The sequence below is a fragment of the Bombina bombina genome, chromosome 1, assembly GCF_027579735.1.
Source record: "Bombina bombina isolate aBomBom1 chromosome 1, aBomBom1.pri, whole genome shotgun sequence".
NCBI lineage: Eukaryota > Metazoa > Chordata > Amphibia > Anura > Bombinatoridae > Bombina > Bombina bombina.
In genome coordinates, this window is record NC_069499.1 from 249569112 (window position 1) to 249585225 (window position 16114).

Below are 16114 nucleotides of genomic sequence, written 5' to 3' on the forward strand. Positions count from 1 at the left end.
ATTACTAACTAGTTCATCTCTGGCTTTGTATACATATGTGCTACAGTGCATTACTAACTAGTTAATCTCTGGCTTTGTATACATATGTGCTAGAGTGCCTTACTAACTAGTTCATCACTGGCTTTGTATACATATGTGCTAGAGTGAATTAATAACTAGTTTATCTCTGGCTTTGTACACATATGTGCTAGAGTGTATTACTAACTAGTTCATCTCTGGCTTTGTATACATATGTGCTACAGTGCCTTACTAACCAGTTCATCTCTGGCTTTGTATGCATATGTGCTACAGTGCATTACTAACTAGTTCATCTCTGGTTTTGTATACATATGTGCTAGAGTGTATTACTAACCAGTTAATATCTGGCTTTGTATACATATGTGCTAGAGTGCCTTACTAACCAGTTCATCTCTGGGTTTGTATACATATGTGCTAATGTGTATTACTAACCAGTTCATTTCTGACCTTGTATAAATATGTGCTATAGTGCCTTACTAACCAGTTCATCTCTGGCTTTGTATACATATCTGCTACAGTGCCTTACTAACCAGTTATTTCTGGCCTTGTATACATATGTGCTACAGTGCCTTACTAACCAGTTCATCTCTGGCTTTGTATACATATGTGCTACAGTGCTTTACTAACTATTTCATATCTGACTTTGTATACATAAGTGCTAGAGTGCCTTACTAACTAGTTCATCTCTAGCTTTGTATACATATGTACTACAGTGTATTACTAACCAGTTCATCTCAGGCTTTGTATACATATGAGCTACAGTGCCGTACTAACTAGTTCATCTCTAGCTTTTTATACATATGTGCTACAGTGCATTACTAACTAGTTCATATCTGACTTTGTATACATATGTGCTACAGTGCATTACTAACTAGTTCATATCTGACTTTGTATACATATGTGCTACAGTGCCTTACTAACCAGTTCATCTCTGGCTTTGTATACATATGTGCTACAGTGCCTTACTAACCAGTTCATCTCTGGCTTTGTTTACATATGTGCTACTGTGCCTTACTAACTAGCTCATCTCTGGCGTTGTATACATATGTGCTACAGTGCTTTACTAACTATTTCATATCTGACTTTGTATACATAAGTGCTAGAGTGCCTTACTAACTAGTTCATCTCTAGCTTTGTATACATATGTACTACAGTGTATTACTAACCAGTTCATCTCAGGCTTTGTATACATATGAGCTACAGTGCCGTACTAACTAGTTCATCTCTAGCTTTTTATACATATGTGCTACAGTGCATTACTAACTAGTTCATATCTGACTTTGTATACATATGTGCTACAGTGCATTACTAACTAGTTCATATCTGACTTTGTATACATATGTGCTACAGTGCCTTACTAACCAGTTCATCTCTGGCTTTGTATACATATGTGCTACAGTGCCTTACTAACCAGTTCATCTCTGGCTTTGTTTACATATGTGCTACTGTGCCTTACTAACTAGCTCATCTCTGGCGTTGTATACATATGTGCTACAGTGCATTACTAACAAATTTATCTCTGGCTTTGTATATATATATGTGCTAGAGTGCATTACTAACCAGTTCATCTCTGGCTTTGTATACATATGTGCTACAGTGCCTTACTAACTAGTTCATCTCTCGCTTTGTATACATATGTGCTACAGTGCATTACTAAGTAGTTCATCTCTGGCTTTGTATACATATGTGCTACAGTGCCTTACTAACCAGTTCATCTCTGGCTTTGTATACATACGTGCTACAGTGCCTTACTAACCAGTTCATCTCTGGCTTTGTATTCATATGTGCTACAGTGCCTTACTAACCAGTTCATCTCTGGCTTCGTATACATATGTGCTACAGTGCCTTACTAACCAGTTCATCTCAGGCTTTGTATACATATGAGCTACAGTGCCTTACTAAACAGTTCATCTCTGGCTTTGTATACATATGTGCTAGAGTGCCTTACTAACTAGTTGATCTCTGGCCTTGTATACATATGTGCTACAGTGCATTACTAACTAGTTCATATCTGGCTTTGTATACATATGTGCTACAGTGCATTACTAACTAGTTCATCTTTGGCTTTGTATACATATGTGCTAGAGTGTATACTGTATTACTAACCAGTTCATCTCTGGGTCTGTATACATATGTGCTAGAGTGCATTACTAACTAGTTCATCTCTGGTTTTGTATACATATGTGCTAGACTGTATTACTAACCAGTTCATCTCTGGCCTTATATACATATGTGCTACAGTGCATTACTAACTAGTTTAATCTCTGGCTTTGTATACATATGTGCTACAGTGCCATACTAACCAGTTAATCTCTGGCTTTGTATACATATGTGCTAGAGTGTCTTACTAACTAGTTCATCTCTGGCTTTGTATACATATGTGCTACAGTGCCTTACTAACTAGTTCATTTCTGGCTTTGTATACATATGTGCTACAGTGCATTATTAACTAATTCATCTCAGGGTTTGTATACATATGTGCTAGAGTGCCTTACTAACCAGTTAATCTCTGGCTTTGTATACATATGTGCTAGAGTGTATTACTAACCAGTACATCTTTTGCTTTGTATACATATGTGCTACAGTGCCTTACTAACCAGTTCATCTCTGGCTTTGTATACATATGTGCTACAGTGCATTACTAACTAGTTCATCTCTGGCTTTGTATACATATGTGCTAGAGTGCATTACTAACCAGTTCATCTCTGGCTTTGTATACATATGTGCTACAGTGCCTTACTAACCAGTTCATCTCTGGCTTTGTATACATATGTGCTACAGTGCCTTACTAACTAGTTAATTTCTGGCTTTGTATACATATGTGCTAGAGTGCATTACTAACTAATTCATCTCTGTATACATATGTGCTACAGTGCATTACTAACTAATTCATCTCTGGGTTTGTATACATACTGTATGTGCTAGAGTGCCTTACTAACCAGTTAATCTCTGACTTTGTATACATATGTGCTGGACTGCATTACTAACTAGTTAATTTCTGGCTTTGTATACATATGTGTTAGACTGCATTACTAACTAGTTCATCTCTGGCTTTGTATACATATGTGCTAGAGTGTATTACTAACCAGTACATCTTTTGCTTTGTATACATATGTGCTAGAGTGCATTACTAACCAGTTCATCTCTGGCCTTGTATACATATGTGCTACAGTGCCTTACTAACCAGTTCATCTCTGGCTTTGTATACATATGTGCTACAGTGCATTACTAACTAGTTCATCTCTGGCTTTGTATACATATGTGCTAGAGTGCATTACTAACCAGTTCATCTCTGGCTTTGTATACATATGTGCTACAGTGCCTTACTAACCAGTTCATCTCTGGCTTTGTATACATATGTGCTACAGTGCCTTACTAACTAGTTAATTTCTGGCTTTGTATACATATGTGCTAGAGTGCATTACTAACTAATTCATCTCTGTATACATATGTGCTACAGTGCATTACTAACTAATTCATCTCTGGGTTTGTATACATACTGTATGTGCTAGAGTGCCTTACTAACCAGTTAATCTCTGACTTTGTATACATATATGCTGGACTGCATTACTAACTAGTTAATTTCTGGCTTTGTATACATATGTGTTAGACTGCATTACTAACTAGTTCATCTCTGGCTTTGTATACATATGTGCTAGAGTGTATTACTAACCAGTTCATCTCTGGCTTTGTATACATATGTGCTACAGTGCATTACTAACTAATGCATCTCTGAGTTTGTATATATATGTGCTCTGACTTTGTATACATATGTGCTGGACTGCATTACTAACTAGTTAATTTCTGGCTTTGTATACATATGTGTTAGACTGCATTACTAACTAGTTCATCTCTGGCTTTGTATACATATGTGCTAGAGTGTATTACTAACCAGTTCATCTCTGGCTTTGTATACATATGTGCTACAGTGCATTACTAACTAATGCATCTCTGAATTTGTATATATATGTGCTAGAATGCCTTACTAAGCAGTTAATATCTGGCTTTGTATACATATGTGCTACAGTGCCTTACTAACCAGTACATCTCTGGCTTTGTATACATATGTGCTACAGTGCCTTACTAACCAGTTCATCTCTGGCTTTGTATACATATGTGCTACAGTGCCTTACTAACCAGTACATCTCTGGCTTTTTATACATATGTGCTACAGTGCATAACTAACTAGTTCATCTCTGGCTTTGTATACATATGTGCTACAGTGCATAACTAGTTCATCTCTGGCTTTGTATACATATGTACTACAGTGTATTACTAACCAGTTCTTCTCTGGCTTTGTATACATATGTGCTACAGTGCCCTACTAACCAGTTCATCGCTGGCTTTGTATACATATGTGCTAGAGTGTATTACTAACTAGTTCATCTCTAGCTTTGTATACATATATGCTAGAGTGTATTACTAACCAGTTCATCTCTAGCTTTGTATACATATGTGCTAGAGTGTATTACTAACCAGTTAATCTCTGGCTTTGTATACATATGTGCTACAATGCATTACTAACCAGTTAATCTCTGGCTTTGTATACATATGTGCTACAGTGGATTACTAACCAGTGAATCTCTGGCTTTGTATACATACGTGCTAGACTGCATTACTAACTAGTTCATTTCTGGCTTTGTATACAAATGTTAGACTGCATTACTAACTAGTTCATCTCTGGCTTTGTATACATATGTGCTAGAGTGTATTACTAACCAGTTCATCTCTGGCTTTGTATACATATGTGCTACAGTGCATTACTAACTAATGCATATCTGAGTTTGTATATATATATATGTGCTAGAATGCCTTACTAAGCAGTAAATATCTGGCTTTGTATACATATGTGCTACAGTGCCTTACTAACCAGTACATCTCTGGCTTTGTATACATATGTGCTACAGTGCCTTACTAACCAGTTAATCTCTGGCTTTGTATACATATGTGCTACAGTGCCTTACTAACCAGTACATCTCTGGCTTTGTATACATATGTGCTAGAGTGTATTACTAACTAGTTCATCTCTAGCTTTGTATACATATGTGCTAGAGTGTATTACTAACCAGTTCATCTCTAGCTTTGTATACATATGTACTAGAGTGTATTACTAACCAGTTAATCTCTGGCTTTGTATACATATGTGCTACAATGCATTACTAACCAGTTAATCTCTGGCTTTGTATACATATGTGCTACAGTGCCATACTAACCAGTTAATCTCTGGCTTTGTATACATATGTGCTACAGTGCCATACTAACCAGTTAATCTCTGGCTTTGTATACATATGTGCTAGAGTGCCTTATTAACTAGTTCATCTCTGGTTTTGTATACATATGTGCTACAGTGCCGTACTAACTAATTTATCTCTGGCTTTGTATACATACGTGCTACAGTGCATTACTAACCAGTTCATCTCTGGCTTTGTATACATATGTGCTACAGTGCATTACTAAACAGTTCATCTCTGGCTTTGTGTACATATGTGCTACAGTGTATTACTAACTAGTTCATCTCTGGATTTGTATACATATGTGCTAGAGTGCCTTACTAACTAGTTCATCTCTGGCTTTGTATACATATTTGCTAGAGTGTATTACTAACCAGTTCATCTCTGACTTTGTATACATATGTGCTACAGTGCATTGCTAACTAGTTCATCTCTGGCTTTGTATACATATGTGCTACAGTGCATTACTAACTAGTTTATCTCTGGCTTTGTATACATATCTGCTAGAGTGCCTTACTAACTAGCTCACCTATTGCTTTGTGTACATATGTGCTACAGTGTATTACTAACTAGTTCATCTCTGGCTTTGTATACATATGTGCTAGAGTGCCTTACTAACTAGTTCATCTCTGGCTTTGTATACATATGTGCTAGAGTGTATTACTAACCAGTTCATCTCTGACTTTGTATACATATGTGCTACAGTGCATTGCTAACTAGTTCATCTCTGGCTTTGTATACATATGTGCTACAGTGCATTACTAACTAGTTCATCTCTGGCTTTGTATACATATGTGCTAAAGTACATTACTAATCCGTTAATCTCTGGCTTTGTATACATATGTGCTACTGTGCCTTACTAACTAGTTCATCTCTGGCTTTGTATACATATGTGCTACAGTGTATTACTAACCAGTTCATCTCTGGCTTTGTATACATATGTGCTACAGTGCATTACTAACTAGTTAATCTCTGGCTTTGTATACATATGTGCTACAGTGCAATACTAACTAGTTCATCTCTGGCTTTTTATACATATGTGCTAGAGTGCATTACTAACTAGTTCATATCTGGCTTTGTATACATATGTGCTACAGTGCATTACTAACTAGTTCATCTCTGGCTTTGTATACATATGTGCTACAGTGCATTACTAACCAGTTCATCTCTGGCTTTGTATACATATGTGCTAGAGTGCATTACTAACCAGTTCATCTCTGGCTTTGTATACATATGTGCTTAAGTGCATTACTAACTAGTTCATATCTGGCTTTGTATACATATGTGCTAGAGTGTATTACTAACAATTTAATCTCTGGCTTTGTATACATATGTGCTAGAGTGTATTACTAACCAGTTAATCTATGGGTTTGTATACATATGTGCTAAAGTGTATTACTAACCAGTTAATCTCTGGGTTTGTATACATATGTCAGGGTTTTTCCCTGCTCTGTTTGCCATGTGCTGCTGGCAGCCATTTTACTCGCCTCTCTTGCTGACCCTGGTGCATACTGTGTGATGCTGCTCATTTCCTGCACTTCCTTTTATGATCAGACTGGTGTACATCATCAGTGTGAGACAGGATGCAGTCTCAGAATTGTGATGTCATCACTTATTATTTAAAGGGCCTTTGTTTAGTATGCTTTGCCTTTGCGTTGTCTCAGACCTGTTTGTGAGAGCTCCTGTGTATTACCTAGCTGTCTGACGTCCCTCTTGGTTCCTGATCCCTGGCTTGTTCCTGACTCTGCTGTTCTCCTTGTTCCTGATTCTAGCTCATCTGACTATTCGCTTTGACTCCTGACTCAGCTTGTCTGACTATTCGCTTTGGCTCCTGACTCTGCTCGTCTGACTACCAGCTCTGGTTTTGATTCCTGGCTTGTTATTTGTCTTGTGGACTTTTAATTATTTTTTGCTATTAGGTGTGATTATTTTTGCACTTCTCGTCTCAGTCTGATTCCTGGCACCCTGACAACATATGTGCTAGAGTGCCTTACTAACCAGTTCATCTCTGGGTTTGTATACATATGTGCTACAGTGCCTTACTAACCAGTTCATTTCTGGCCTTGTATACATATGTGCTACAGTGCCTTACTAACCAGTTCATCTCTGGCTTTGTATACATATGTGCTACAGTGCCTTACTAACCAGTTCATCTCTGGCTTTGTATACATATGTGCTACAGTGCCTTACTAACTAGTTCATCTCTGGCTTTGTATACATATGTGCTACAGTGCATTACAAACTAGTTCATATCTGACTTTGTATACATAAGTGCTAGAGTGCCTTACTAACTAGTTCATATCTGACTTTGTATACATAAGTGCTAGAGTGCCTTACTAACTAGTTCATCTCTAGCTTTGTATACATATCTGCTACAGTGCCTTACTAACTAGTTCATATCTGGCTTTGTATACATATGTGCTACAGTGCCGTACTAACTAGTTCATCTCTGGCTTTGTATACATATGTGCTACTGTGCCTTACTAACTAGCTCATCTCTGGCTTTGTATACATATGTGGTAGAGTGCATTACTAACTAATTTATCTCTGGCTTTGTATAAATATGTGCTACAGTGTATTACTAACTAGTTCATCTCTGGGTTTGTATACATATGTGCTAGAGTGCCTTACTAACTAGTTCATCTGTGGTTTTGTATAAATATGTGCTAAAGTGCCTTACTAACCAGTTCATCTCTGGCTTTGTATACATATGTGCTACAGTGCATTACTAAACAGTTCATCTCTGGGTTTGTATACATATGTACTACAGTGCCTTACTAACCAGTTCATCTCTGGCTTTGTATACATATGTGCTACAGTGCATTACTAACTAGTTCATCTCTGGCTTTGTGTACATATGTGCTAGAGTGTATTACTAACTAGTTCATCTGTGGCTTTGTATACATATGTGCTAGAGTGCATTACTAACTAGTTCATCTCTGGCTTTGTATACATATGTGCTACAGTGCCTTACTAACTAGTTCATCTCTGGCTTTGTATACATATGTGCTAGAGTGTATTACTAACTAGTTCATCTGTGGCTTTGTATACATATGTGCTAGAGTGCATTACTAACTAGTTCATCTCTGGCTTTGTATACATATGTGCTAGAGTGCATTACTAACTAGTTCATCTCTGGCTTTGTATACATATGTGCTAAAGTGTATTACTAACCAGTTCATCTCTGGGTTTGTATACATATGTGCTAGAGTGCATTACTAACCATTTCATCTCTGGCTTTGCATGCATATCATATGCATTGTCATATCTGAGCAGAGCAATACAGGCATACCCAGGTACACAATTCATCTCTAACATCTGCACTCCTCCAACTTTAATAATAATTCAATCAACAGGCAGCAGTAGTATGAAGTTAAAAATAATTCTAATTATTAAAAAAGTTTGAAAACAAGCATTCTGTTAATAGATTATGTAAAAGGTTACACAATAACCACAAATGTGTCTCATTGTACCTCACACTTGTTCACTGCTTAAAGGGTCTATAATGCAAATATAAATAACATGCCTGTTTTTGACTTCCTTCTAGTGCTGCTTGTTCATTGGCTTTATCAGTGGAGTGGGAGGAGTATGTGTGCCAGAGATGCATTGTGGATAGGTTTACTGACGTCTGAGGCAGTGAACAGTGTTGATGCTAAAGACACTCTGGATTTGTCCAAGAGAACAGCTGTGAGAGCTACAGTACTATGTGTTTTATGTTACACACCCAGGTAGCTGTCAGTCACCTGCTCTGTGCAGGTGACTGACAGCTACAATTGTATAGGTAATTTGTTTAGGAAGACACTTTCAAATACATTTTTAAAATGATCACAATTGTATAGGTAATTTGTTTAGGAAGACACTTTCAAATACATTTTTAAAATGATCACAATTGTATAGGTAATTTGTTTAGGAAGACACTTTCAAATACATTTTTAAAATGATCAGAGTATTTTTCTAATTTGTAAAACAATGAATAATTATCTGTACTATATTTAAGATTAAAAAATCGACCTTAAATTTCATTGATGTCCATAGGTAAACGTTTGCTAGTACTGTTGGGCCGGCTCCTCACATAAGGAGGAGAGAGTAGGTGTGCCTCCTTCCTTCTTTACTATTCTTAGATAATTTAGATGCACAGTCAGTATTTCACTGCTAGAACTTATTTAATGGGATTGGTGGGCAAGTAGCGGTGATAGTGTCAGGTCCCATAGAGTGCAGCCACTCCAGCAACAGCCGATAATGGGACACTAGGGATTAACAGCTAAACGGTGCTCTGCCCCTTACAGGTCACCATTGGCAGGCAGCATAGGCCCACATCAAAAGATGAAAACTTCAAAAACCAGCTGGCATTGGCCAAAGCATAACCACTTTATTGTTTTACTGTCAGATACTATGCAGGCACCACAGAGACACAAGGACACAATAACAAGGGGCAAGACAAAGGTCGGGATGAAAATGTATGTCTATTTCAGCACACTTATATCTGTGTCAGTGCTATTTACATACTTGTGTGACGAGAGCATGGATATGTGTATCTGTTTGAATCCCTCCTGTTGAAGTTAAAGGGCCACTAAACCCAAAATCTTTCTTTCATGATTCAGATAGAGAATATAAATTTAAACAACATTACAATTTACTTCTATTATTTATTTTGCTTCATTTTTTAGATATCCTTAGTTGAAGAAAAAGCAATGCACATGGTGAGCCAATCACACAAGGCTTCTATGTGCAGCAACCAATCAGCAGCTACTGAGCATATCTAGATATGCTTTTCAGCAAAGAATATCAAGAGAATAAAACAAATTAGATAATATAAGTAAATTAGAAAGATGTTTAAAATTGCATTATCTTTCTAAATTATGAAAGAAAAAATGTGGGTCTCATGTCCCTTTAAGCACACACATGATTTATGAGCAAGTGTTATACCAGTGTAATTTGCTGGTATTTCTGTTTATAACCATGTGCCTAGTGAGGCTCTTTCTTATGTTTTATTGAGTTGTTTCTGTTAGTGTATTCTGATGGCTCTTTATGTGCTTTATGGGAATCTGAGTTAAAAGTGTCAGATGAGGGAAACTCACCTGAGACAAGCCAAGGTAGATGGACACAGTCTCCGAAATGTACAAAAATTTTCCTTCTTGGTTTAGTGCAAATACAAATCCGTCCAGAGACTGCAGGGAAAAGAACAAAAGACAGTCACAAACGGAGAGGCAGGGAGGAGGGACAGTTACAAACAGAGAGGCAGAGAGATGAGAAAGTCACAAGGGGAAAGCAGAGACATGGTACTCACAAACAGGTAAAAGTAGGGGAAAGTCAAAAACTTGGAGGCGAGACAGTCCACAGATGAAAATGCAAGGATGAGATAGCAAATAGAGACAAAATAGAGAAAGCCAAAAAATGTATTCTTACCTGATAAATTTGTTTCCTCTTGGACATGACGAGTCCACGGATCATCTTCATTACTTATGGGATATTCTCCTCCTGCCTGCAGGAGGCGGCAAAGAGCACCTACAGCAGAGCTGTTAAATAGTCCCTCCCTTCCCCTCCAACCTAGTCATTCGACCGAAGTTAGGAAGAGAAAGGAAAAACCAAAGGTGCAGAGGTGTCTGAAGTTTAGAAAAAAAAACATCCTGTCTAAACAGACAGGGCGGGCCGTGGACTCGTCATGTCCAAGAGGAAACAAATTTATCAGGTAAGAATATTTTCTTTTCCTCTTAAGGACATGACGAGTCCACGGATCATCTTCATTACTTATGGGATACAATACCCAAGCTTAAAGGACACAGATGATACGGGAGGGACAAGACAGGATACCTAAACAGAAGGCACCACTGCTTGAAGAACCTTTCTCCCAAAAGCCGCCTCAGCTGAGGCAAAAGTATCAAATTTGTAGAATTTAGAAAAAGTGTGAAGAGAGGACCAAGTAGCAGCTTCACAAATCTGTTCAACAGTCGCTTCATTCTTGAATGCCCATGAAGAAGCCATAGCTCTAGTAGAATGAGCCGTAATCCTCTCAGGAGGCTGCTTCCCAGCGGTTTCATAAGAAAAGCGAATTATACTCCTCAACCAAAAAGAAAGCGAAGTAGCCGTCACCTTTTGACCCCTTCGTTTCCCCGAGAAAACAACAAATAAAGAAGAAGACTGACGAAAATCCTTCGTCACCTGTAAATAAAACTTCAAAGCACGAACAACATCATGATTGTGCAAAAGACGTTCCTTCTGAGAAGAAGGATTAGGGCACAACGAAGGAACAACAATCTCCTGGTTAATGTTTCAATCCGAAACTACCTTAGGAAGAAAACTCAACTTGGTACGCAAGACAACCTTATCTGCATGAAAAATGAGATAAGGAGAAGCGCATTGCAATGCCGATAGCTCGGAGCAGAAGAAATAGCAACCAGACATAAAACTTTCCAAGATAGGTTTAATGTCCAAGGAATGCATAGGTTCAAATGGAACCCCTTGAAGAACATTAAGAACCAAATTAAGACTGTATGGAGGAGCAACAGGCTTAAATACAGGTCTGATCCTGACCAGAGCCTGACAGAAAGATTGAACATCTGGAACCTCTGCCAGACGCTTATGTAGTAACACTGACAAAGCCGAAATCTGACCCTTTAAGGAACTAGTCGACAAACCCTTCTCCAATCCCTCTTGGAGAAAGGCTAAAATTCTCGGAATCCTAATCTTACTCCACGAGTAGCCATTCAATTCGCAAATATTAAGGATATTTACGCCATATCTTATGGTAAATCTTTCTAGTTACCGGTTTACGAGCCTGAACCAAGGTCTCAATGACCGCATCAGAAAAACCTCGTTTTGACAAAATCAAACGTTCAATCTCCAAGCAGTCAGTTTCAGAGAAACTAGATTTGGATGAAGGAAGGGACCTTGAATGAGAAGGTCCTTCCTCAACGGAAGTCTCCAGGGTGGTAGCAACGACATATCTATCAGGTCCGCATACCAAATCCTGCGAGGCCAGGAAGGAGCAATGAGGATCACCGGAGCCCTCTCCTGTTTGATTCGAGCAATGACCCGAGGAAGAAGAGCAAACGGGGGAAACAGGTATGCTAGCTTGAAGGACCAAGGAACTGCCAGAGCATCTATCAGTTCCGCCTGTGGATCCCTGGACCTCGACCCGTACCTTGGAAGCTTGGCATTCTGTCGAGATGCCATGAGATCCAACTCCGGTTGACCCCATTTGAGGATCAGACTTGAGAACACTTCTGGATGAAGTTCCCACTCGCCCGGATGGAAACTCTGTCTGCTTGGGAAATCCGCCTCCCAGTTGTCCACCCCTGGGATGTGGATCACTGACAGATGACAAGAGCGGTTCTCCGCCCACTGAATGATCTTGGATACTTCTAACATTGTCAAGGAACTCCTCGTTCCTCCCTGATGATTGATGTAGGCGACAGTCATTATGTTGTCCGACTGAAATCTGATGAACCGGGCCGAGGCCAACTGAGGCCAGGCCAGAAGCGCATTGAAAATTGCTCTCAATTCCAGAATGTTGATAGGAAGAAGAGACTCCGCCCGGGTCCACACACCCTGAGTCTTCAGAGAACCCCAGACGGCTCCCCAAGCTAAAAAGACTGGCGTCTGTTGTCACGATCACCCAGGAAGGTCTGCGAAAGCAGGTTCCCTGAGAAAGATGATCCAGAGACAACCACCATTGAAGAGAGTCTCTTGTCTCCTTCTCCATGACTATTTGAGGAGACAAGTCCGCATAACCTCCATTACACTGTCTGAGCATGCTCAGCTGCAGAGGTCTGAGATGGAACCGAGCAAATGGGATGATGTCCATCGCTGCTACCATCAATCCGATTACCTCCATACACTGGGCCACAGATGGATTCGGAGTGGATTGGCGTACTCGACAGGTATCTATAATTTTTGATTTCCTGACTTCTGTCAGAAAAATCCTCATTTGAACAGAATCTATTAAAGATCCCAAAAAGGTAACCCTTGTCTTTGGGACTAGAGAACTCTTTTCTAAATTCACCTTCCACCCGTGAGATCTTAGGAAGGCTATGACAATGTCGGTATGAGACTTTGCTTGATAGCAAGATGGCGCCTGGATTAGAATATTGTCCAGGTAAGGCGCTACTGCAATGCCCCGTGGTCTTAGGACCACCAAAAGAGACCCCAGAACCTTTGTGAAAATTCTGGGTGCTGTGGCCAACCCGAATGGAAGAGCCACAAACTGGAAATGTTTGTCCAGAAATGCAAATCTTAGGAACTTGTGATGTTCCTTGTGGATAGGAACATGAAGATATGCATCCTTTAAGTCCACCGTCGCCATGAATTGACCCTCCTGGATCAAGGGTAGAATAGTGCGAAATAGTCTCCATCTTGAATGATGGGATTCTGAGAAATTTGTTTAGACTCTTGAGGACTAAGATTGGCCTGAAAGTTCCCTCTTTTTTGTGAACTACGAACAGATTGGAATAAAAACCTTCTCCTTGTTCCTGAATAGGAACTGGATCAATTACTCCCATGGAGGAGAGGTCTTTTACACAACATAAGAACGCCTCTCTTTTTGTCTGGTTTGCAGATAACCTTGAAAGGAGAAACCTTCCCCGAGGAGGAAAGGCTTTGAACTCAAGTCTGTATCCCCTGGACACAATCTCTATAGTCCAGGGGTCCTGAACATCTCTTACCCATGCCTGAACGAAAAAAGATAGTCTGCCCCCAACCAGATTCGGCCCTTGTTCCACGACTGGTTGGGTCTCCAAGTAGACTTAGGCTGGGTAAAGTTTCCATCCTGTCTGGCGGAGGAAACAAAGGAATTACTCTTGAAATTTCGAAAGGAACGAAAATTACTTTGACGTCCCTTTTGCTTGTTTCTCTTATCCTGAGGAAGTAGATGAGCCTTACCTCCGGAGATATCCGAAATAATTTCCTTTAGGCCAGCTCCAAACAAGGTCTTTCCCTTGTACGGAATTGTCAGAAGCTTAGACTTGGAAGACACATCCGCAGCCCAGGGTTTTAACCACAAGGCTCTGCGGGCCAAGATAGAAAACCCCAAAGTCTTTGCAGCTAATTTAGTAATTTGCAACAAAGCATCAGTAATAAAGGTACTAGCTAATTTCAGCGCCTTAATCCTATCCTGGATTTCCTCCAAAGGGGTCTCATGTCTGAGAGACTCAGACAGAGCGTCAAACCAATAAGCTGCTGCACTAGTAACCGTGGCAATGCATGCAGTAAGCTGCAACAGTAACCCCTGATGAGTATAAATCCTCTTAAGTAATCCTTCCAACTTCTTGTCCATAGGATCCTTAAAGGCACAGCTATCCTCAATAGGAATAGTCGTACGTTTAGCCAGGGTGGAAACAGCTCCTTCCACCTTAGGGACTGTCTGCCAATTTTCCTTTATAGAGTCCGCTACAGGAAACATTTTCTTAAAGACCGGGGATGGAGAAAAAGGAATACCTGGTCTGTCCCATTCCTTAGAAATAATCTCCAAAGTCTTCTTAGGTATTGGAAAAACATCTGAATACGAGGGAGTTTCAAAATATTTATCCATCTTACACAACTTTTCAGGAGCCACTACTACTGTAGAGTCACAATTGTCTAAAGTTGTTAATACCTCCCTGAGTAACAGGCACCTCCTGAAAGAAACCACCTCCAAATCTGAAAAAGGTGCAGAACTTCCAGAATCAGAAAGTTCACCTTCAGATAAAGACTCCAAACCCTCCAACTCATGTTCTTGAGGGGGTAAATGTGAAAATGACACCAGTGCATCAGTATCCCTACTGACTCCATGGTCACTCCTTCTCTTACGTCTGTCTTGAAACATGGGAAAGGCAGATAATGTATCAGAAATAGAAGACGACACTACCATAGCTATATCCATTAAGGAAATATTTGAAGCTAAAGTATTAGTACAGGGCACTGCTTGAGCGGGCGAAATCTCTTGGGACATTTGGGGAGACCGCTGCAAAATACTTTGAATCTCATCTTGAGACCCCTGAGAAGCATCCGCCTTAGAAGAGACTTGCTCATGAAAAATCCTTTCTTTGTAACTCAAGGCCCTCTCAACACATGAGGGGCAAAAAGGAATAGGGGGTTCAACCTGAGAATTCAAACACATAGAGCAAAGAGCAGACTGATCAGCTTCAGTATCCATCTCTCCCCTAAAATAAAACTTTTTTTTTTTTTTTTAAATATATGCAACTGTGACTTTAAGACAGAACCAAGGGATAGCCAGCGAAGGTAAATCCCCAAAAAGTAAATTTGAAATTGAAAAAAATAACTGCCGTTTTTATAATATAGCAAAAAAACACAAAATTAATGCTGTTCCAGACACAGCTACACCTCAGCAGCCTGCTGTGGTGCCTACCTGCCACCAAACAAGCGATCGACCTCCCAGGACCAACCGGATGCTGATATCAGAGGACCGGAGGAAAAACAGAAAACACCGCTTGCCGGGAGCACTACTACCGCCTGACCAAATATTTTATAAACAGTAGCCATGCGATAGTAGAAATTCCATGCGACTTCTCAGCCCGGATAGCAACCAGGAATGAGGAAGCGCATGAAAATAGGTCCCGCCCATCGTGGGCGTACATCAAATAACTATCTAGCCCGGTATCCATACTGAAATACATAACATGTAGTAAAAAATAATAAAAGCAGTCTCCCCAGTGCCTGTACATACTGATTTTGCCAAAAGACAACCCCTATATCTTAATAAGAGGAGTTTTGTCCCGGAGCTGCACTAGCAGCTTATCATAAGTGAAAAAATTAGGATAAGTAAAGTGCCATAATCACTCTGCCTGTGGTTCCAGAATGAAAAACAAATAGCACTTACCTCCATGCTGCCTCATAGCAGGGTTGTCCATCAGGTGTAAGAGGATCCTATT

The 16114-nt window shown here is 39.6% G+C and overlaps 1 protein-coding gene across 1 annotated transcript in view; it reads right to left on the reverse strand.

Moving 5' to 3' along the window:
* NPAS3 (neuronal PAS domain protein 3) overlaps nucleotides 1-16114 on the reverse strand; it is a 535722-nt gene that overhangs the window by 233679 nt on the left and 285929 nt on the right. The window contains exon 3 of the mRNA XM_053697924.1: nucleotides 10328-10417. Within this exon, the coding sequence (XP_053553899.1) occupies nucleotides 10328-10417 (90 nt within the window). The remainder of the gene's footprint in view (nucleotides 1-10327; nucleotides 10418-16114) is intronic.